Source organism: Diuraphis noxia, unplaced genomic scaffold (genome assembly GCF_037042655.1).
Source record: "Diuraphis noxia isolate RWA-SAM2 unplaced genomic scaffold, SU_Dnox_SAM2 contig0005, whole genome shotgun sequence".
In the NCBI taxonomy this organism is placed as follows: domain Eukaryota; kingdom Metazoa; phylum Arthropoda; class Insecta; order Hemiptera; family Aphididae; genus Diuraphis; species Diuraphis noxia.
This window is the reverse complement of record NW_028301715.1, coordinates 7,648,363-7,672,281: the sequence shown is the minus strand read 5'-3', so window position 1 is coordinate 7,672,281 and position 23,919 is coordinate 7,648,363. Positions and strand designations below refer to the sequence as shown.

The 23,919-nt window shown below is 26.9% G+C and overlaps 4 protein-coding genes and 1 long non-coding RNA gene across 6 annotated transcripts; 2 read left to right on the top strand and 3 right to left on the bottom strand.

Moving 5' to 3' along the window:
• Positions 1-156: 156 nt before the first annotated feature.
• On the bottom strand, positions 157-3,115 carry LOC107164372 (gustatory receptor for sugar taste 64f-like). Its single transcript, XM_015512166.2, has 4 exons — positions 2,520-3,115; positions 2,272-2,448; positions 839-1,107; positions 157-315 (listed from the first exon to the last, which is right to left on the bottom strand). The coding sequence occupies exons 1-4, from the start codon at positions 2,839-2,841 to the stop codon at positions 157-159; spliced, it is 927 nt and encodes a 308-aa protein (XP_015367652.1). The 5' UTR covers positions 2,842-3,115.
• A 1,045-nt stretch (positions 3,116-4,160) lies between these two features.
• On the bottom strand, positions 4,161-8,927 carry LOC107164376 (cytosolic non-specific dipeptidase-like). Of its 2 annotated transcripts, none has more exons than XM_015512174.2 (10): positions 8,751-8,927; positions 8,440-8,547; positions 7,994-8,168; positions 7,406-7,678; positions 7,095-7,324; positions 6,555-6,750; positions 6,273-6,494; positions 5,339-5,491; positions 4,585-4,686; positions 4,161-4,416 (listed from the first exon to the last, which is right to left on the bottom strand). In XM_015512174.2, exons 2-10 carry the CDS (start codon positions 8,472-8,474, stop codon positions 4,366-4,368), a joined length of 1,437 nt encoding a protein of 478 aa, XP_015367660.2. In that variant the 5' UTR covers positions 8,475-8,547; positions 8,751-8,927; the 3' UTR covers positions 4,161-4,365. The 2 variants fall into 2 exon arrangements, with proteins under 2 accessions (XP_015367660.2, XP_015367659.2); XM_015512173.2 differs by lacking the exon at positions 8,751-8,927 and adding an exon at positions 8,703-8,721.
• A 2,180-nt stretch (positions 8,928-11,107) lies between these two features.
• On the top strand, positions 11,108-16,717 carry LOC149054845 (cytosolic non-specific dipeptidase-like). The gene is made up of 9 exons (XM_089229057.1): positions 11,108-11,375; positions 11,479-11,653; positions 11,733-12,005; positions 12,075-12,304; positions 12,393-12,588; positions 12,655-12,876; positions 14,021-14,173; positions 15,107-15,208; positions 16,462-16,717. The coding sequence occupies exons 1-9, from the start codon at positions 11,317-11,319 to the stop codon at positions 16,516-16,518; spliced, it is 1,467 nt and encodes a 488-aa protein (XP_089085183.1). The 5' UTR covers positions 11,108-11,316; the 3' UTR covers positions 16,519-16,717.
• Positions 16,718-16,871: 154 nt separating this feature from the next.
• Positions 16,872-19,058, bottom strand: LOC149054844 (uncharacterized). The gene is made up of 3 exons (XR_016192001.1): positions 18,675-19,058; positions 17,187-17,248; positions 16,872-17,099 (listed from the first exon to the last, which is right to left on the bottom strand). It is a non-coding gene; the product is annotated as an uncharacterized LOC149054844 (long non-coding RNA).
• A 100-nt stretch (positions 19,059-19,158) lies between these two features.
• Positions 19,159-23,471, top strand: LOC107164381 (26S proteasome regulatory subunit Rpt2). Its single transcript, XM_015512184.2, has 8 exons — positions 19,159-19,289; positions 19,395-19,545; positions 19,608-19,732; positions 20,097-20,282; positions 20,357-20,671; positions 20,747-20,944; positions 21,014-21,223; positions 23,137-23,471. The coding sequence occupies exons 1-8, from the start codon at positions 19,287-19,289 to the stop codon at positions 23,269-23,271; spliced, it is 1,323 nt and encodes a 440-aa protein (XP_015367670.1). The 5' UTR covers positions 19,159-19,286; the 3' UTR covers positions 23,272-23,471.
• The last annotated feature ends 448 nt before the right edge of the window (positions 23,472-23,919 follow it).

The following is a 23,919-nucleotide window of genomic DNA, read 5'->3' as shown; positions in this document are numbered from 1 at the left end:
ATTGTATGAACACTTTAAACCCATAATAAATAAGAATATTGACTTTTAGTAACTACCTAAATACATATTTTTATAAATAAAAAAATTTGATATAATTATATTGTATTATGAGATTATAAATGTGAATTGTGAATTCTATAAATATGAAAAATACCCTTACAAGATGCCAAGGTGCAATTCTACACATATAATGTACACGTGTATTATCAAAGACACGCACAGCAAATGACAAAAGCAGTCGTTCAATAATCTGGTCAAATTGCACAGCCGCGTGTAGTCCACTCTCAATGTCTTCCATTGATCCGGCGTTAATTTCTGTATTAGTGCATACGATACGATTAGCGCACTTGTATTATAGCACAATATAATATTACAGTGGCGTGCTGAAGATTTTTTTTAGGCAGTTGCCTCAAGACTAAAATTTGAACTGGTGTGTGGTGTCATGTTGATATCATGTTAAAAACACAAAACATATAGCTAGGTACCTATATGGCTATATAAAATGAAATATAATAATATTTTGTTTTTTCGCTATATGTAAACAAATTATTTATGAGGCATAAAAATCCATATTTTGGTTAGTTGTGCGGCATTATTTTTTTGTTTTGTACCAAGTTTAAAATTGTTCAGCACCCACTGTTAAGTAGGTATATAAAACAGTAAGTTGCCTATACTCGTAGTTGACATATATCTGCTACCTAGCTATAGATATGTATTATACGAATATATATACATGTATAACATATCACATATGTATATTGTATATAGTCTATATTGTCTATATAGATATTATAACAATATTCACCGAAAAGGTATATTATGTATATCTACGATATACCTTGCCTTTGTGTGTTTTCATGCGGTCGTTGAATATCTGAAAGTAATTTCCTAACGCTAAACTGCCCATGATGATGATTTGGTCCGAGAAACAGAGGGTGAGAGTCGACACGGAATTGATGACCAAAGCCAACACAGCTATCCATGTGTTGTATTTAATTACAGTAAATACTTGTGGGAACATTTTCAAGACGTAAATTTCGAACACTTCGTGAGAATTCTCCCGTTTCGTCGTAATGATACCTGTCAACAAGTAGCTCCAATGTTCCACTGCAATTCAAAACAAAAATTGTAGGGCATTAGTGAAATTGTATTTAGGTACCTATAATAAGCGATAACTTTTTTTTATACTAATTAGGTAGATAAGGTTAGTGTTGACCAGTGACGGTCAAATGGGGACGACGGACGAGTGGGACACCAGGATTAATTTTTAATGTTTAATATTGATAACCATAAATTATATTTTTAATTATTGAATACTGAATGTCAAAAATCTAGCCATATTCCCTCACCCCATGAATCATGATAACATCATTTGACTACCACTAGCGTGGACCTTGAAAATCTAAACCCCGTAAAACATTCTTTTTAGGGACCCCATACTTAAACAGTTTACATAGAAAAATACAAAGGCCTTAAAAGACTATTCAAAACAATATCTATTCATTATATTAATATCGTCAATATTAAATTCTAATAAATATATTGATTTATCATTTATTTATGAACCACTGTAAATGATTAGATTTTCAAATTCAATAGTTTTTAAGTATACATAGGTATTTAATCTATGTTTGAATGATCTTAACGAAAACCAGTAGGTAGATAGACATAGGCGTGCGCAGACTTTGTTCACAGAGTATGCGGCTGATAAAATGTGCCCCCCGGGCCCCCCACAGATATAAATGCTCGTAAAATGAATGTGCATAACATTGTATTATAAACTTATGGCTGCTACTTTACTACTCTACTGTCACTTCTATTATATTCTATATGGTATCAACTACTCAACTATAATAAACATTATATATTATTATATAATATATTAATTATATCAGTATTTATACATCGTCTTTTCCAGGAAAATATAAATAGTAAATACCTACCTACCCAAACAATAAAACCCATATTCGGCAATATTCCCTTAAATTATTGAAAAACGTCCAAAATGAATTTAAAAACAATTCCATACTCCATATCGATGTCGTCTTACCATTTTATAATCCAGTCAAAATTATGAACTGAGACATTGTTCATGTGCCCCCAAGCGTCTGGCTGCAGGGTGTGCAGGCGCATACCCTGCATACCCCGTGCGCACGCCTATGTAGATAGATGTATCATACTACTTATATAAAATGTATAATACGAGATACAATAAAGGGTCATCACATGTAAAACAGTTATCGGAAAATGCTGAGCTGTAAAGTATCTTACCGATCGAAAAAATTATACACACGATGGATATGAGAGTGAATTTCATCTTCAAATTCTTTTGGTGGCCAAAGTACCCCTCCACTTGTTCCCATTTGTTTAGGATATTGCACCAGTTCGTCGACAAGTTAATGAGCAACGCCATAGTGACGGCTGACCCACCAAAGAACAAAACTACACCTGTAACAAATTATCTTTATAATTGGCACGGCTATTATATATTATAACAGTTCATGTTTAAATTATTTGACCTCCGTTGAATATGTTGGCGCCGGTCTCCTTCATCCAACAGAAGCTCATAAACGTCATGATGATTTGACATACAAGCGCGAGCACCGACAGAACGGTCCTTATGCTGTACATTCGAAAACGGTCTTGGGATATCGGTATCAAACACAGATACTGGCCGAGTATTGTCGGGAAATTTGAAGCGGATCGGAACGAGTCGGATGGGATGTTGGGCACGTCGAGGAAGTAACAGGTGTTCGACTCGACGTCGACAGTCTTTTGGGGATTTATTTTGAATCGTTTGAAGTTATTTGACAGTTTCACTCCGAGAACGTTCTTCAACATGGCGTGAGTATTCGTTAAATTATATTAATAGTAAACATAATAATGTTATGTTTTACGCCGTAGGTATACTTCGCAAATACGTTTATAAGTTTTCAACCGCTATGTATATACAATAAATTATGTATGCCTTCTGGCTGTCGTAAATATAATTTACTTTGATTTAAATATTGTTTTATGTGTGTTGGATAAACTACAAAGTGCATTTTGATTTTTATCTTGACACATACACATCATATACCTACTGACAGATAAAAAATAATATTTTAAAAACAACTGAATAATTTATATACATTATGTTCAAGATGTTTATCAAATACATAGTGGCATGAACCATGATTAGTGATATAGTCAACAATGCCAACATAAGTAACATTTATAATCATGATTTATGACGTGTAGCTTTGAAGGTAGTAGCTACCTTGTCTGTAAACAAGTTGGAGTGGTCATGAGGAGAATGGTCATTGTGAGAGTTGGCATTAATAAGTAATCAGTAAAATATAAAAAAAATTTTACTGACAACTCACGAGTATAAAAATTATTCTTATTTATTGTTCTTAGATCTTAGTCTACGTCTCATTTTAGGGAACATTACACATATCATGGGCACTGTCTTAAATTTGTCAATTATTATTAAACAATGACAATTAAATTGTTAAAAATAAAATTAATAATAAGTACCTGTGCTTGTTTACTTCAAATTGATATCAAAATCTAAATAAAACAAAAACTAGATTCAAATTTTGTTGGTGGGTTTACAATTAATTTTGTTTATAGTTGAGAATATGTCTCAAATACTATTTATAGAATACTAAAATAAATCTATGTTTGATGCCAAGTTACGTATTAACTATTATTCATGACTGATAATTTGCTTGTAATAAATTGTTCTTAAGTATAAATAAAATTAATAGTATTGTTAAACTTATGAATTATGAAATAAAAATATAAATTTAATTTTAATATTTTCTTTATTGAATAAAATCAATTTTAATCAAATAAGCATAGTTAATAATATATTATTAACAAATTAATTGATACCGTTTAAAACAGTACCTATATATGTAATGTTCACTAATATAAGGTGAAGACTAAGGTCCAAGAACAATAATAAAAATAACTTATGGAAATTTAAATTAGATCTATTTATTATGCTTTATCGTTTTTATAGATTTACTTTCATTGAACGTCAAATTCATTTTAAGTTATGAAAAAACAATTAATTATTACGCCCCATACAGTCACACCTATAAATCTCTATTTATTTGTATCCTAGGTTATGATCTATTCCATAGTATTAGATTTGTGTATTAAATAAATAATTTATAGGAATAAGCAATTTAATTGTAAAAATATTCAACGATAATAACAAAAAATATCTAACAATACAATTCCATAATATATTACAATAATTCCATATTTTTTTGCTATTGATCAAAAATTGTATTCACATATTATAAAATATAATATCCTTTTTGAAGATTAATTATTAAATGCTAAAAATAAATCATTAATATTATATCACATTTAATGTTTAATTTTAGAGACTTCATAGAGATATGCCGCCATCAGTTTGGTCTGAAACAAAAAAAAAATATATATATATAATTTATAATAATATTAAAAATAATATATTGTCAAATTTTTTGTTGTTAAACTAATATAAACACTATGCATTATAAATATACAAATTTCCAACTAAAACACATGCTAGTGGTTGTTTTTAAAACAAAATTTGGTACTTACTCCTTCAATGTAGTTGCGTACATCAATTTTTTCATTTTGTGAATGAGCACTATCATCACCAGCACCCATTGGTAACAACATTACACTCTTACCAGTAACTTCCTAGAACAATCAATTTTCAATTAATACTTTTATTGATAAACACATCCTTGAGTAATTTATATCTAAATCACAGTCCTCATTAACCATGGATTTGTAAGATATTGTGTCTGCTCAATATTTTAACATTCACATCTTTCAAACAATACATAAATATTTCAAAAAAATTTAGACATGGCTAATAAAAACTGCTATTCTGCTTCATAGTCGAATAATGATACCTCATATGCTACCTACTTAATTTTAATGTATATTAAATTTCATGAACCAAATACATTTAAGATATAACGAACTAAATAAAATAATGAAATATAAGAGTGTTGTTTGTTTTATCATATTTAAAAATTAATTTTCATACAAAATATGACTGTATATTATATAAAATTATAAAGTTACCTTTGTTTGAATTTTGTGCCATCTGTTGATGTACATTTTAAAGATCAATAATAATTTAAAATTTTTATTTACTAAAATTTTATTATTCTATAAATATTCACTGTAATCAAAATGAAAAAAAAATAATCTAAAAACTCTAAATAACTGTTTGAAACCAGATGGATCATTTTGAATAACAATGTGAATAATATGTTTATGTATGATGTCATTAGAGGCTGAACAATATGCTCATGTAGAAAAAAAAATATTAAATACATACTTGTAGAGTTAATGTAACAGGTATAGATCCACCGCATCTTGTATAGTCTGGTTCAACATTATAAACAGTTTTAGTAGCTTTGTGAGCTGCTAAAAAGTGGTCATTGAATGGATCTGTTTTCCAAGGATTGCCACCTTCATTAACTGTGTATATCTGATAAATAAATAAAAATATTAATATTATAAAAATAATTCATAAATATTATGTAATATATTACGCAAAATACTACGATTTTAAGCTATACAAAATAATATAATAATAATTTTAATAATTATCTGTTAGATTTCATCAAGTAAACACCAAAGTGACACAAATTTTTAGTTAAATTCAAGTCAACCAGAGGTCAATATGACAATTAAGTAAAACTTTCTATTGTCTAACAATTATTAGGAAATAGAAAAATTGATTTACTCAATTTGTTATATTCCTAAATTAATATGTACAGTAAAAGTATAATTTTAATAAGAATAAATTTGGTAGGATCTACAAAACTTGAATCGGTTATTTTTAGTATTTAATAACAAAAAATAAAAATAAAAAATTCAAATCATAGACTATATATTTTTATTAAGTGTGTGATTTAAATAGTCTAGTTAGAAATATGTCTTTTTTAGAATCTCATTTTTTACAATCAGACATAAAGTCAGAACACATTTTTCAAAAGGCAGAAAGTCCAAAATGTCTTTTTAGTTTGGTGATTAAACTTTTTCTAAATATAGATATTTAATTGTTTACCGTGTTTCAGTGTAACAAATTAAACCAATGTACTTTTATTATAAAAATGTATTCATTCTATGTACAATTGTACATTGAATACACTTATTATGTCAAATTGTGTGATATAAACTACTCTCATAATATTGAAGATATTATATATTAATATTTAGAAATAAATTAACACTATTTAAATTAATAAGTACTAAAAATGAAATACTTTAAACTTGTTAGGGCTTTGTCGTTTTTCCCAAACACTTTGAACATAGTTTTTCACTATTTCTGTAATTCTTGATGGTATTTGATTTGGCACTAATCGAATGGAAAATTTTCCTATTACTTTACGTGGTATCACAGTCTTAAATCCAGGGCCTGAGAATGCTCCTTCAATTCCATGAACTGATAAACTAGGATATCTCCAATTGCTCATTAATAATTCTTCCTGAAATTTAAGTATCCTTAAAACTGTTTTATACTTACATTGTTTAATTTAAATACTAACTTTAGTTTCTTTCTGTGATTTAGATGCACCAATTTCATTGACATATGCATCTACATCAAATTCTATTTTTTCATACAATTTTTTTTCTTTTTCAGACAATGGTTCTACTCCTTCATCAATCCCCGGTATTAAAATGTTACCTTTTACATCCACCAATTGATTAAGAATATATAGTAAATCTGACATTGCTTCGTATCTAAAACAAAAATGTAATTATTAATATTATTTAAATTTTAACTAAAATATAGCTAATCTCAGAGTTGAAATCAAGATACCCACTGATATGAACGCAATTAATCAAACCTATGTTGTAAACATATATCTAATTTTCTTATTTAAAAATCAAACCCAATTATTACATAATTAAAAATTTATTTTTAGTGATAAATACATAAATTATGGTCCATGGTAATAGATTCTCATTTGTATCTATAGACTTTTTATAATATTTTAAACTGTTATTGATAATAATATAATAAAATTAAAATGTGAACCATAAAAAAAAAAAAATTCTTATAAGTAATTTTTGCTATTGCTTACACTGTTCCACCATACATTCCACTGTGCAAATCCTTACTAGAACCTTCAACTTCAACAAAGAAGGAGGACATACCTCGGAGTCCATATGTTAAACAAGGTTTGTCTGTGCCCAACCAATAACTATCTGATATACATACATAATCAACATCTTTCAAAAACGATTCTTTCTTTTGTATCAGTAGTTCATCTAATCCAACACTACCAGATTCTTCCATTCCTTCAAAAACAAACTGCAAATCAAATAATTTATCATTAAGTAGGTACATAATTAATGATTTATCTATCAATGTTAATATTATGTACATTCTAACCTTTAAATTAACAGGCAAATCAGTTCCAGTATTTTGGTATGCTTCAATAGCATGAAACCATCCAAGAACTGGACCTTTGTCATCTGAAGAACCTCTTCCATACAATTTTCCATTTTTTTCGGTTAACACAAATGGTTCACTAGCCCATCCATCAGAAATGTCAGCTGGTTGCACATCTAAATGTCCATAGAGACATATTGTGGTTTTAGTTTTGTCATTGCCTAATGTTCCTATTAAGACTGGTGGAAGATGAACTTTCTTATCATTTAAAGTCTAAGATAAACAAAATTTTATACAAAATAGTCAAATAGTTTTAATTTTATTATTTATAAATAATAAAATAAAAAATGCAAGATGAGATTGATTTAAACAATCAAAATATTTTTAAATTATTTTTCTAAGACAAGTATTTAAAATAACATAAGGTATATTTAGAATTTAGCAATTTTTTAAACCAGAAAACAAAATTATTATTTATAATTTCATAATTATTTAATTCAGATTTAAAAAATTATTGAAAACCTTGTTTAAACTTTAAACTGAGTTTAAACCAGTTTTTTTTTTAAGTTGTAATTATTTTATTAATACCTGTTGGCCAATATCACATAGTTCAACATCAGCACCTAATGCTTTTAATTTTGCTTGAGCCCATTGCATCATTTTAATGACTTCATTTCTCAATTCAGGATCAGCTGATATGGATTTAATTGAGACTGCCTGGGATAATGTTTCCAAAAATTTGTTTTTATGATCATCAACGTATCTATTATAATAAATTAGAAAACAAAATCAAACAGTTATAAGATCATTTTGAAACAATTTTTATTTATTATAGTAGGAGGTATGTCAAAATTTTAAAAACGACTCATTTAATTTGATGAAATTTATTGTGTAATAATATGTGTATTATTAATTAGGTATTTCAACATATCTTTACTACCAAGTAATTGGTATATACATAAGATATATAGAAATATATTTTAACAATATAAATACAAACCTAATATATTATTATACATAAAAATATGATTTACCGAAAAACATCTGTTAATGCATGTGCTGACTCCATTTTAATCTTAAAAGCTCGAAATTAATACAACAATGAATGGTACTATTTTTCGAAGACAAGACTGTTGTAGAAACTAAAAATAAAATCACAACCATTAGCTGAATTTTAGTAAATAATTAGATAAGTATTAAAAACAATAATGACAAAATATGGGTAATAGCTATAATAGTATAGTAGCCAATAGTAACTATAAAATATTAATGAAGATAGAAAATTATTGCTAATTACTATGTTCCACAATTATAAAAAATAGAATTGTCTGTGCTGCATACTTACAGTAGGTATAACTAATTTACACTGAGTTAAACAACAGACAGATATTATATGTTTAATAGGTACGTTGTTAACATGGAAAATAGATAATAGCATAGAACTGAACAGTGAACACGTCCTCACAGTTTGTTTTTAATAATTCATATGTATTATTAAATATAAATTATTTGAAACCCTCTCCACAATTCCACATACGTAAATAGTAAATTCTACAAACTAAATACGTTATCAGTTTATCACTGTTGGTTTAGAACAATTTTATCACCAAGGCCATGTGTCTTTAGCCGTGGTAGTTGCATAAAAGCACAGAACAATAATCATAGTATCATACTTAAGACCTAACTACATATAAATTATTTATATTTTAACGATTAATATTTATATTAGAGATATATTTTTACGAACTTCCTATTACATATTATATTATTATATAATCATGTATAATATACACTTTTTATATATTTAACTATTCAAGTGTGCAAAAATATTTAAAATAACAATTATTTAAATTATCACGCTATTAAACGTTAAATTAAATAAACCGTACCTACCCCTTCTTTAAACATAATATCATGTATTTATTTTATAATAATACAATAATTATAAATTTACGATCATTTTATTGTTATAAAATTAATAAATAATATTATGTTTGAAGATAGGTACGATACGATTTATTTAATTAAATATTTAAGAGCGTGGTAATTTAAATAATTATTTCAAATATTTTTTGCACACACACAAAAGTATAATATATAAAAAGTTATATTATACGTCATAACATAATAATACAATATGAAATAGGAAGTTACGTAAAAATATACCTCTGATATAAATATAAAAATTTTGATTGTTAAAGTATAAATAATCTATAAGTATTTAGGTCTTCAGTATAATGTAATTATGATTTAAAATTATTAATATAATCATTTTTATCTTACTTTCTTTGACATTTTGCACAATTATCAATTATCTTAAATTTAATCGACAAAGCTTAATAAAATTTTCAAATTATCGGTGTGTATCTACTATCCACCATAAATTAATATATAAATAAATAAAATACCTTGTGAAAATTGTAATAATTAACACAAAGATATGTTCTTGTGAATAATTCGATTATTTTTATTTTGCGTATCATTAATAATAAATTAATAAAGGTCAAAACGCTATTGTAAAATTAATTTATACTTTATAGCGTGTGAAAATATTGACCGCTTATATTAATCTCTTTTTTATGATATTTACTGTATTTTCGGTTAATTTGTAACTGTTTTGAAAAAACTTTAGGAGATTGAATTTTAAGCGTTTTGATCGATCAGTGACAACTGTGATCAATATTATATACAAAAATAAAATGTATAAATTTAATTGCATTAATTAAGTAAAAGGAAAACTGCACATTTTTTGAAATATAACAATAAATTAAACAATACATGGCCACATAGGTACTAACTGCCATTTAAATTAATTATGGCTTTGTTACTTTAAATATCATCTAAAAATAATTCAATGCTGACACATATTTTTAGTGGCAATATTAATTAATTAATTAATTTGGTAACGAAAGTTTATTAAATATGGTGTTTTAGCATTCTATAGAGCTAAATAAATTATGTACTATTCGAAAGTAGACAGTAGTCATAACTCCAAATTAATTAATAGGTGTTCTAGAGACATCAATCATATTTTGTGAACATTGCATGTATCTACAGTAATTAATTTCCGAACTACTAAAATAAAAAAATATTATTTCATCGTCTCAATATTCTATAAATATTCTCATTTTTATACTATTGTTTTGTTAGTTCTTCACAGTAATTAATTATTATAAAAACAGGAAATTTTCTTTTTGACCCCTACAGTATGTATAGTATACGTATATATAAATGTATTAAATTATGGAATAATTGTAGGCTTATAAGGTATGGAATTAATAATAATCTTAGTCCGAGATAAAAATATAAAAATACTGAATACCGATTATAAATAATAATTTATTTTGATTTTCTATTCACTGGTACAATTAGTGGTACATCCTACACGTACATGAGACAATTGATTTTAGTATTTTACGTTCTCAATAGTCAATACTCGATCTAAACTCCACAGATTGCGGTACTGCGTTCGTTGCATAGTGTATATTATTAGTTATTAGTAATATTAGTAACTTATTACCATAGATTATTACTCTATGGGTCGTTGTCGAGCACTCATAAAGTCATAACTCATAAGTCATGATTATAGTGTGATAATAGCTCAAATATTGTTATCGTGTATACCTATACAATACTTAATATAACATAGTTATATATATATATATATGTACCAGAACTATATAACGGCAACAAACAACCGTAATCTAACCTGATGATTGTAGCATTGTTGTTGATCTAGTTTCATAATTTATGTCATTGTGGTTAATGGTTTGAGGCGTAAACTCCGTGGTGTCCACAGTTTTTTACTTTTTTTTTTTTTTCAAGCAGTTTGTGAACACTTGAAGTTTTTCGTTTTAATTTACATTTATTTCGTTATTCGTAACTAAAACATAATAAATAAATCTTTTAAAATGTCGAAAAGTAAGAAACAAAGCAATGCTCTTCCGGCTCAGTTGGTTAAAATATTCAGGTAGGTTTAAATTATAGTTAGCATTACATCACAGGCAAATGTAGTGTATAACACGCCAACATGGTTTTGATTTATAATACATTTTTTTGTTATTATTGTACAGTTATGTTGATGAAAACGAAAAGAAGTTTGTAGAAACATTGTCCCAAGTAGTTTCAATTAAATCTGTATCAGCAGATCCGGATTTAAGAAATGAAGTTGTTAAGATGGTCAAATGGGCTGAAGTAAAATTACAAGCACTTGGAGCAACTACTGAGCTTTGTGACATCGGTGAACAGGTACAATATTTAAATAGTTTTTAATAGGTTTGATTACACTTTTTTTTCTTAATCACATTTGAGTAATTACATTTTTTAGGTATTAAGTGGCAAAACTGTGCCTCTACCCCCTGTTTTAATTGGCTCACTAGGTAATGATCCCCAAAAAAACACCATTTGTTTATATGGCCATTTAGATGTGCAACCAGCCGACATATCTGATGGATGGGATAGTGAACCATTTATCTTAACTGAAAGAAACAATAAATTATATGGAAGAGGTTCTACCGATGATAAAGGCCCAGTCCTTGGATGGATTCATGCTATTGAAGCATTCCAAAATACTGGAACTGACTTGCCTGTTAATCTTAAAGTTAGAATAATAATGTTAACAACATATCTATCTAATTTACAATAGAATAAACAGTTTGTTTGCTTTTAGTTTGTTTTTGAAGGAATGGAAGAATCTGGTAGTATAGGTTTAGACGAGTTACTTATTAAGAAGAAAAATACATTTTTTAATGATGTAGACTTTGTTTGTATATCTGATAGTTATTGGTTGGGTACAGAAAAACCATGTTTAACTTATGGGCTCCGTGGTATGTGTTGTTTTGGTATAGAAATTGAAGGTTCAAGTAAAGATTTACACAGTGGCATGTATGGTGGGACCGTGTTAGTATATTAGTTCTTATATATTGTTATGCTTACTACCTGTTTAATGTATTGATAATACAATTTTTAATTTTTTTTTTAATTTCAGATACGAAGCCATGTCTGATTTAATTTATGTTCTTAACCAGTTAGTTGATATAAAAGGAAATATTTTAATTCCTAATATTAATGAAGATGTAGAACCTTTAAATGAAAAAGAAAAAGAGTTATATGATAAAATAGAATTTAATGTTGATACATACATTAATGAGATTGGTGCAAACAAACCATTGCAAGAAACAAAAGTTGGTTTTTATTTCTAGTCTTCTAAATTATAATATATATGATTGATTTTATACATATTACTGTAGGAAAAATTATTGATGAGTAATTGGAGATATCCAAGTTTATCAATTCATGGAATTGAAGGAGCATTCTCAGGTCCAGGATTTAAAACTGTTATTCCTCGTAAAGTAATTGGAAAATTCTCTATCCGATTGGTGCCTAATCAAGAACCATTAAAAATTACTGAAATAGTGAAAAGTTACATTCATAGTGTCTGGGAGAAGCGTCAAAGTCCTAATAAATTAAAAGTAATTATTTTTGGAGATTAGATGAGTAAACTTATATAGTAACTTTGTTAAAATTGATTTAACCACTTAACAAAATTAATTTAATTATTTGTGTGATACTCAATATTTACTGGATCAGTATATTTTTAATTTATTAAATTAGTATTGAATTATATAAATGTGAATAAGTACAATGTAGTGCTAAGCATTTTTAATATTCATACATATGAGGTTTAATATAATTTTCTTAAAAAATATTATTTCATTGTTATCATACGGACAACTAAGTTTTATTAAACATTGTTATTTTAGGATTGTTTTTCATTAATCACATTAATTAATAGTTTAATACTCAGTTCAAATATTCAAAATTACTTAAATAAAATCAAAAAAAAATCTTTAACAATATTTTTTCAACTAACTGAATATTATTAAAATGTCAATAACATTTAATTATAATTTTAAAAATAATTGATTAAATAGACATAGAAACTAAAATTTTTTAAATATTATATTCTCAATAATAGAATTGAATATTTAAAAAAAAAATGTTCTATTAATAATTGTTAATAGGTAGACTGTATAGCTATTATAACTGGTAATCATAAAAAATAAATATAGTAATGCATTCTGATCTGTTCATTATTTTACTGAACAGTAATTAAGTATATTATTAGTACCTATTGATTTAGGCTGCCTATTAGTAATGATATAGTTATTTTGTTCATTTAAAATGATACAGGGCAATTTGTTATTAGTGCACCTAACCTAATTATATTTTATTATATTAATACTCTTATGAATAAATTATATTTAATTTTAAAATATGTTCAATATTATAGATTTATATAATTCTTAAATGTGTTGTATACAATTTATGAAAACAAGTTCTAACAAGGTTTTATAATATTAAATATTTATCAATATTGTTCACACTTACGTCCATTACAAGGCCATTAGTTATGTGAATAATTAAGGGAACAGTTTTCTTGACTTTGATAACAGTTTCATTCATAAATAAATTATAGTATTAACTATCTTAGATTTCATTGTACTTATTTGTTTTATTTTTTAAAATATATTTTGGTTTGGTTTTAATGCTTCTTTCATTTTGTGTGGTAAAATATGATTGAAAAATAGTATAAATAGTGATTTAATTTTATAGATTTTAACGGAAGGAGATGGTGGTAACCCTTGGATGACAGATCCATTTCATCCTCATTACTTAGCAGCCCATAAAGCTACACAGAGTGTGTATAATATTGAACCAGATTACACTAGAGGTGGTGGATCAATTCCTGTCACATTGACTTTACAGGTATGTTACTCACAATAATTATTCTACAGGATAATTCTCCAGGCATACTCACTCCCATTTTTTCCTTTAATAATGAATTTATTAAAATTCTGATTTTTTAATATATATAGGTACTCTAAGACAATTTTTTCAAATCCTCGTATTAATCAAGAAATATCATGTGGTGATACAAACATTTGATATTCAAATGAGAACCTCCTCTTTTTTACTGTAAATTATTTAGTGGATTCTTTTGAAAATTTTGATGTATCTAGTTCAAAATTTGAATGAGTGATTTCTTAGTTATTACAATGTTTTGATTAAGGATAGCAGACGTTAATTATGGTTTAACAAAAATAGTTGCAAAATATTGGAACTATTTGGTATTTATTAGATTTGGGCCATTTATTACAAGTTATTAATGTAAATAGAATAATATTAGCAACTAAATTATTCAAATCACCATAGCTCCTACGTCTTATAAACTCATTATCAAGGAATTTTTATCCATAGAATACTAAGTTAAAAAACTCAACAACTAGTAATACATTTTGATGTTGATATGTCAAATTGTTTTAGAAAAATTATTTGCTGAGTAATATAGAGCTTATAAAGTAAGTTCTCATTTGAAAAAAAGAAATTTTCATCTCTACATGACACTCCTTAAGCAGTACAAAAAATCTTAAGAATTTAAAAATATGGTATTTAACTGTATTTAAAATATAATTCAATAAATCAAATTTTAAATAACTACATTATTGAACAAAAAGGAGTTAACATGTTTGAGTAATCATCCTGTATTTATTAAAATTAAACAAATTCTATTTTAGTATATTACTAAATTTGTATTATAAATATTACTATATTCATATTACACTGTCTAAAAAACATATTTTAAATTTAATATAATATGTTCATTGTTCATGTTACTAAATTAATTTTAATGATTTACAGGAAGTAACTGGCAAAAATGTTCTACTTTTGCCAATGGGTTCTGGAGATGATGGAGCTCATTCTCAAAATGAGAAAATTGAACTGCGAAACTACATCGAGGGAGTAAGTATTGATATTTATCACTTTATTAGCACAGATTATATGAAAACAGATGGTGCTGGTTTTATACAATCTGTGTTATTAGTTTAAACATTTTATGTATAATAAAAATGGAAATTCACTATTTAGATATAAGATTTTATATAATTGATATTTAATATTGATCTCTTAGTGGATTGCAAATGGATTGTTTTGAAAAAGTTCTAAATAACTTTTTCTCCAATTGTATGCATATATGAATTCAATGTGTGTGACTGTAAAGCGTTTAAGTGTGCGTAAAGAAATAGCATAGCGCTCTCATATGCTTACATTCAAGTCACCGCCTCAGTGTTGCACTCGTGAATAGTAAACAATATATGCTTATATTTAGTTATTTGTATATATTTTTTGTCAATCCTACTAATATACCTGATAACGATATAAGAATTCTAAAAACTAAAATTGAATTGAATTAAAATTTTTGAGTATATCTACTTGAGATTGATCAAGCCAGATTTTAAGATATTTAATTTAAATTTCAAATAATCAACAAATTTTAAATATTCAAACAAAATGTATGTAAGTTGAAGAATAAAATTTAAAAAAGGTCCCCTGATCGATCTTAATTTGATACAATACTAAATTTAAATTACTTTTCAAAAGTATAATCACATAACTAGGTCTATTTGGTGTGATTGACAAAAGATTTTTACATTTTGGTTAAAATGACTGATCATTTGCAATCCTGTTAATGTTGGATATAATATTTCAATATCAATACATTATATTTTCGTATATTATTATTCTTTGTCTTGACCTATCTATACCTAAACTAATATTTTAAATAAGAAACGATAAAATATCATACAGTAAAACCTCATTAGACCGGACAGCCGTTTTTTTAAAGTTTTTTGATTAACTTTTAGTATACAACTAAGATAGTTCAGCAATTATAAAAGACAGCCGTTTATAATACATAAATTACGCTAGTTTATGCTGTACATACAATTATGTATGTTCATACTACTTTTTAGATTTAATATTGTTAGACATACGTCTTTTAATTAGATTAAAACTCGAATAATAAAATATCCAATAAAATATTTTTAAATTTTTGGTTATTTTGTTTAGTTTGGACAACCTAGAGCCCCAATTAGTCCGAATTAATGAGGTTCTACTGCAATTAAATCATTTTAATCAATTTATAAGCTAATCTGTACTATTGGGGTTCGAATCGTTTTTCATTTAAATAATTCATTATTACTTTTTTTTTTCAGACTAAACTGATGGCAGCTTATCTTTATGAAGTTTCCCAAATTAATAAGACCAACTAATAATTTGGAACCTATATAATTTGAAATATCGAATTCGCTAAATATTTTTATTATCAACAATTATTTTAATATATAAATTTAAAATATTGTTTAAGTATTTTAAGCACAAGAAACATTTTTGTGCATATTTTAATGGTTTCATAAAATTAATATTATCTTTTCATGACATTTTTTACATAAAAATTATTGTTTTGTTTTATGATACTCATTTTTTCTTTAAACAAATTTTATTTGCATAACAAACTCATAATCATAAATATAAATAAATTAATACAAACATTTTGTCTTTAAACCAACCTGACGTTGGTTTAAACAATATTTCTTATATTATTTATAAATTTCAGCATGACGTTTATTTATAATTATTTATATAAGTCCTAATATGATAATGCACTAATTAATAAGAACTTGATCTATATACAATTTTATGAACATATTTAACACTTATTTACATAACTAAAAAATGTTAACCTTTAATCCATGCGTAAAGCTTATTTTATGACAACAGCAAAAACAAAATAATAGTTTTACTCCATGATTATTGATTTAGGTATAACTTTTTTTTTTGTCATCTGTTATTGCTGCTGAGGGAATAACTGTGTTAATATTATCTATTTTTTACTTATAGCAACTTAATATGTAACTAAGTATTACTTAAGCATGCTTACTTAGTGATGAACACTTTATTGGATGGAATTTCCTCCTGAGATTAATACTTATTTCATCAAATCTAAAAATAAAATTATGATATTTTTATAATTCATATTATATTTTGGAAAATTATGACTGCAATTCTACATGCCACTGAGGATAGGCTACTAAAAGTAGATACAGAGAATAGATCATCTATTCTGTGGTAGGTTGTCAATTGTTTGACCATATGGTTAATGTGATTTGAGTTGAATATTTTAAATTTCAATGAAGTAAGGTTCTAACAATATTCCTAAAAAAATGTTTAAACAGCATAATTCTTTGCTAATTGTACTAATTATTGGTCAAGTATTACTTTCAAAATACAAATCTCATTTAATGAAAAATGACACCACTATAATTACAGAATATTTATGAAATGAAAAATTGAACTTAAGGTTAAGTTGAATGTCACCAAATCTCTTGACCCACATTGTTTTGAACAAACCTTTCAGAGGATTGGAACAGTTTTCCGTTAGTCCACAACTGTTACAAAGTACAATATTTAAAAGGCAGCAACACAATTAAATATGTAAATATGTACATAATATTATGTGTGTGTGTGTGTATGTATATATAAATCTAAATCTTTAATCATGGTAGGCTAGTAAGTGGGTATTATTTTGGTGAATGATAACTTTGAGTTAGGTTTCATATTTTTTTGGATTTCAAATTTTTCATCTACATGTATAGATAAAAACAAAAAATAAGTTGAAGTGTCTATGAATACCTACCTAGCTTCAAAGCCATGAATATTATTCATGATAATATAAACACTTTAGATGAAAATTTAAATTACTTGTCCACGATTATTTGTTTTTGATACGGATTTAAATAGTTATGTTGCTTACGTGTGTTTTTAAGATTCACCAAAAACACAAAATCGTTATTGTCGAAATCAGATTTTGCGTAAAAATTCAAATTTTCCAGAATATTTTAATAATAACTAATAAGCACTGAGAATTTTCAATTTTTACCTCTTAAAACTTCAAACTACAGAAACCAGTAACCAGTCTATACAGCTATACAGCTGGTTACCAGCCTACCGGTTACCACCTTCAAAGTTAAAAATCGAAGATTTGCTACTATTGCTTTTCGTGTTGGTACATACCCACTAATAATAATAATAATAATAATAAAAAAAAAAACTATTGTAAAATCAATAAATTCATCGTCCAGCCCTCAAAATCTAAGAGTGAACACCAATAACCATAGTACAAAATTCTACATTTTTCCAGATTTTCTTTTACAACAAAAACTTTAGTTCAATGAGTATGTTCTTTTTTTTTTAACACGTAACCATGAAAACGAAAAACCTTACAAAAAATCATTTGGAAACTAAAAAACTAGTATTCAGCTCAAAAACTTATCATGTTAAAAAAGTTTATAGTAAAATTCTAAAGTATATTACTATCTTTAAATATTATTAAAGCGTGAGGTGATTTCTTATGAGTTATGACACTTACCTATATGGCTATATCTGAAGTTCTACCGGACCGATTTTCATGGTTTATTTTTCTAACGCAGGTACTCAGTGTGCAGATGAGCCATAAAAAGAGAAAAAGCCAAAAAAATAATTATTTAATTAGTTATTAGAAGTTTAAAATTTGCCGTATTGTTACAAAACGACGAGAGTTGCATGCCGCACGCACACGTACATCTTTACGGTGACTTTAACCTGACATCGACGGGTAATACAGCTAGGAAATGAATTAAACACAAATTTTGAGACATATAAGAGGTAGGATTTTTAACGGGCTACGATGCTACGAAGTGCATGGGCTTAGCTTTTGCAGTTCAGCAAGTGAATTAATTTATGACGCTAAGAAAGTGAGAAATAAAAAATTTGATTATAATACTTTTGGCGCTCGTTGGCAGTCCCTTTAAGCTGGTCACACTGATTTCACTGTGACTTGGCAATACTTTTCGTTGGATAGAGTTGGCAACAAGATAAATGAATAATGATAATCAAAAACTGAGAATCATTGTTGATATTTTTTGTAATACCTATGTAGTATCATTTTGATCCGATCGTTCGTGTACGACTTGCATCTCTAACACTTTAGTATTCCATAAAAATGGTAAGTTTAAAAAAGTAATTGAGATGTCTTTCATAGTCAAGTTCATAAATGTTTGATTATCGTTCGTATTTTATTATGTCAAAACAATAACATTGTGTGATTTAGGGTCAAAGTCATTCAGGTGGTGGTGGTGCTGGTGGTGAAAAGAAAGACGACAAGGACAAAAAGAAGAAGTATGAACCACCAATCCCAACAAGAGTGGGAAAGAAAAGGAAGCGTGCAAAGGGTCCAGACACAGCTACAAAATTACCACTTAGTATGTATTGTGCAGAATATAAAAATTAAATAATTTTAAATCAATTTTGTTCAAATTTGTAGTCACTCCACATACTAGATGTCGTTTGAAGTTGTTAAAATTAGAGCGTGTTAAGGATTATTTAATGATGGAAGAAGAGTTCATACTCAACCAAGAACGGCTTAAGCCCCAAGAAGAAAGGAATGAAGTAAATATTTTTTTAAATACCAATTTATTCATCATACAATTTCATTATTTTGTTATAATATACTATTATAGTTAGGTATAGGTAGTTTCTATAACTTAAATATAACATTTGGAATATTATTATAGTAATAATTATTTATCAAAGCTGCAATTTGAAACCAGTCTTGAAGATTATATTTAAAGAAAAAAAAATGTTTGCGAAATATTAAAAAGTTTAGTGTAGGTCTACTGTACTTACATATGTTTGATAAAACTAAGACATATACATTTAGTATAAAATGTATAAAAAAATGTCATAATAAAATTATAATTACCTATATAATACTCTCATTTTCTCAATTTGATTACTTATATGTTATTGACAGGAAGAACGTTCAAGAGTAGATGATCTACGTGGAAGTCCAATGTCTGTCGGTACATTGGAAGAGATTATTGATGATAATCATGCAATAGTATCAACATCTGTTGGAAGTGAACATTATGTTAGCATTTTGTCATTTGTCGACAAAGATCAGTTGGAACCCGGGTGCTCGGTTCTACTTAACCACAAAGTAAACAAATATCCAAATAAATTAAATCTATTAAATGATGTAATATTAATGTACTTGTATTTTTTAATTTGCAGGTCCATGCAGTAGTTGGAGTACTATCAGATGATACAGATCCTATGGTAACTGTGATGAAATTAGAAAAAGCACCTCAAGAAACTTATGGTGATATTGGTGGTTTAGATCAACAGATCCAAGAAATTAAAGAATCTGTAGAACTTCCTTTAACCCATCCTGAATATTACGAAGAAATGGGTATTAAACCACCTAAGGGAGTTATTCTGTATGGACCTCCAGGAACAGGTAAAACCCTTTTGGCTAAAGCTGTTGCCAACCAGACCTCTGCAACATTTTTACGGGTTGTTGGATCTGAACTTATCCAGAAGTATTTGGTACATAAATTTATTTTTATAGTAATATCAACATAAATTTTAACTAAATTATTTTAATTTATTTTAAACTCACAGGGAGATGGTCCCAAATTGGTAAGAGAACTGTTCCGTGTAGCTGAAGAACATGCACCATCCATAGTGTTTATTGATGAAATAGACGCAGTAGGTACTAAACGTTATGACTCGAATTCTGGAGGTGAACGTGAAATTCAGCGTACTATGTTGGAACTTCTTAATCAGTTAGATGGGTTTGATTCTAGAGGTGATGTTAAGGTAAATAATATTTGTGTTATTTACTTATTTAGAATTTGAAGAATGTTCAATACATATTCCTTTTTACAGGTAGTTATGGCTACAAATCGTATTGAAACTTTGGATCCAGCATTGATTCGACCAGGTCGTATTGATCGTAAAATTGAGTTTCCCTTACCAGATGAAAAAACAAAACGTCGTATATTTAATATACACACATCCAGAATGACATTAGCTGATGGAGTTAATCTTCAAGAGTTGATTATGGCCAAGGATGATCTTTCTGGCGCTGATATCAAAGTAAACACTTAATTATTGATGTCATTCCGATTAAACACTTTATGTAATATGCTACGCTCTGTGCCACGAGAGAGTGCTACTGGGCGGCAGGCGGCAACCAAAATGTATTTATTTCCGCGCATGAGCCACGGTATACAAAGTGAAGGAAATTTGGCCTCATGAAAATCATTTTGATTTGAGTGGCAGTCGTACTTTCACGTGGCAAGGAGTATAGTCAGTGTTATATTGATACAATGTTGTATGCATTGGGATTAATTACTCAATAAATAATTTCTTTTATATAGTTAAATTGTGACGGATAGGTTTTACAATATTGAATATAATAACGCCAGATAACAGTATTTGATATATTTATCCAATAATACATAATTATTTTAGCTTTTAATAGGATGTTGTACACATATATGCTGTCTTTGTGTTGCAAGTGCATAATATAACATAACGCACATTCAGTATTTCCATTTTTTTTTTTAATTGTTAGCTTATATCTTAATAGTGAATTGGTATATTATCAAACATAAATGTAAGAACATTATCATTGTTTTCTTATTGGTTTTACAATATTTAAATTTTTAAGTAGTTTATGAGAATTTTCAAATATTAATATTTTACATACTCATAACACACTAAAAGTTAAAACAATTAGTTATGTTCTAAAATTTAAGTTTTATAATAAGATAATTCACTCTAATATTTAAGCTAACAACACTTACTGGTTGTACAGAATGATTTATAATACATTGGTATCTTAGAGACATGTGGATACATCACGTGTGAGTATGATAGCCTCTTAAAATGTGCAGTTTAGGATATAAACCAAATAATTTTACTTATTATTTATTTATTTAATCAAAAATCATTTAAAATTTGTTGGTTATACTAGTACTTTTGTTAATTGTTATTATTAGAATTATAAAATGAATAAATTGACTGTAAAAGAAAGCATTTCAATTAACATTAATCAGATTTTATTTAGTGTTAAGTTTAAAAATAAAACTTTCTTAGTTTTATAATATGTATAGTGTAATGGATATGGACATAGTAGGAAATTGGGTACTGTGCACAATGCCCGATTTTCAAAGATAAAGTTGGAATAAGTCAACATTATTTGGGTATTGTATTCAGTACCCAATTAGATTTGGTCACTGTAGATTAAATATATTGAAAATTAAATAAAACACTTTACAAAGTACTTAAAAAAGTTGTTTTATCACTTCCATTACTTTGCTTTCGATGACAGCTCCACTGTCTAAAGCTTTTTCTCTAAGACTTACTCTGATTTTAAAGTAGAGATACTAAATACAAACAGATTATGTTTTTACTTTTAAATTTTATAAGAAATCAATTCACTTTAATTTTTAAACTAATGGAACTAAACATGATCTGAACATAAATTTGCTATGTTACGCACTTGAAAGACAGAAACAACACATGCTAATATGGTGTATTGGCTTCCTCTTAACTTATAACGGACTACGCGAAGTCGCTGTCGTGGAAATAACCATTAAAGAATATCGAATGAGAATTTTACAATTCCATTTCGAAATATTATTTAGATAGTCGTAATAGTCGTGTAATATACTATGGTGATCACTTTATCGTTAAGATTACGGATGGGTTTGTATTATCAGCAGCTGTCACGTTGCCGGGTACAAATAAAATATTGAAGGATAGTTTTGTAGTGCAGGGTACACTTTGTCCGGATAATAATGTACAAAGCCCCATCAATGTTTGAACAATTTGAGTATTAAAATTATGATTTTTACATTGCCCAAGATATTTGAACATTATTATACAATGCACAGATTTCCTACTTTGTCCGTAAAATATTATACTTTATAATTTATTATACACGAAAAATAAGTTTTTATATACTAAAAAAAATTTAAATTAATTAAACTCTTGAATTTTAGGCTATTTGTACTGAAGCCGGTTTAATGGCTCTACGTGAACGCCGTATGAAAGTAACCAATGAAGATTTCAAGAAGTCCAAAGAAAGTGTTTTATACCGTAAGAAAGAAGGCACACCTGAAGGATTATATTTGTAATACTAATAATATTGAAGAATTATATTATTTTATATACCTAAAATATTCTAGGATTATATTTGTAATACCGAAAATATTTTGTACTTTGTGTTTATGAAACTCCTTAAATCAAACATAACTTCATTGCCTAACTATATTTATACATTTTTCAGTGTTCTAAAACATTTTTTCAAATTAATAAATGCAAAATTATAACCATATATATATATATCAATTTTTCTATTATAATACCATCATAGTTTCACGTTCGAAAATAATATTTAATCATCCATACTAGGTATGGTTACAGTCAATTTCAATAATTAGGTATCTACCAAATTATAAGATATGTATTAAATACATTTAAATTATGTTCAAGTTTTAGCAATCGCTTATCACTTACATTAATTGTTGTAAACATAATACAGATTGCAATAAAAAAAATTGTAAAAATATTCTTTTATAAATTAAAATGTATTATATAATTCAATATTGTTGAAAAGATTTATGCTCCTTGGCTATAATATAAAACTTACTAATGCCAGGTTATGTTAGGCGGTTTCATGGTTTCGGTTTATATTATGTAATCAATAATGATTACATACCATCAAATCAAAATAGATTGTTTCATTTTTATAAATTAATTGTGTTGGAAAATTTAAATGTTAT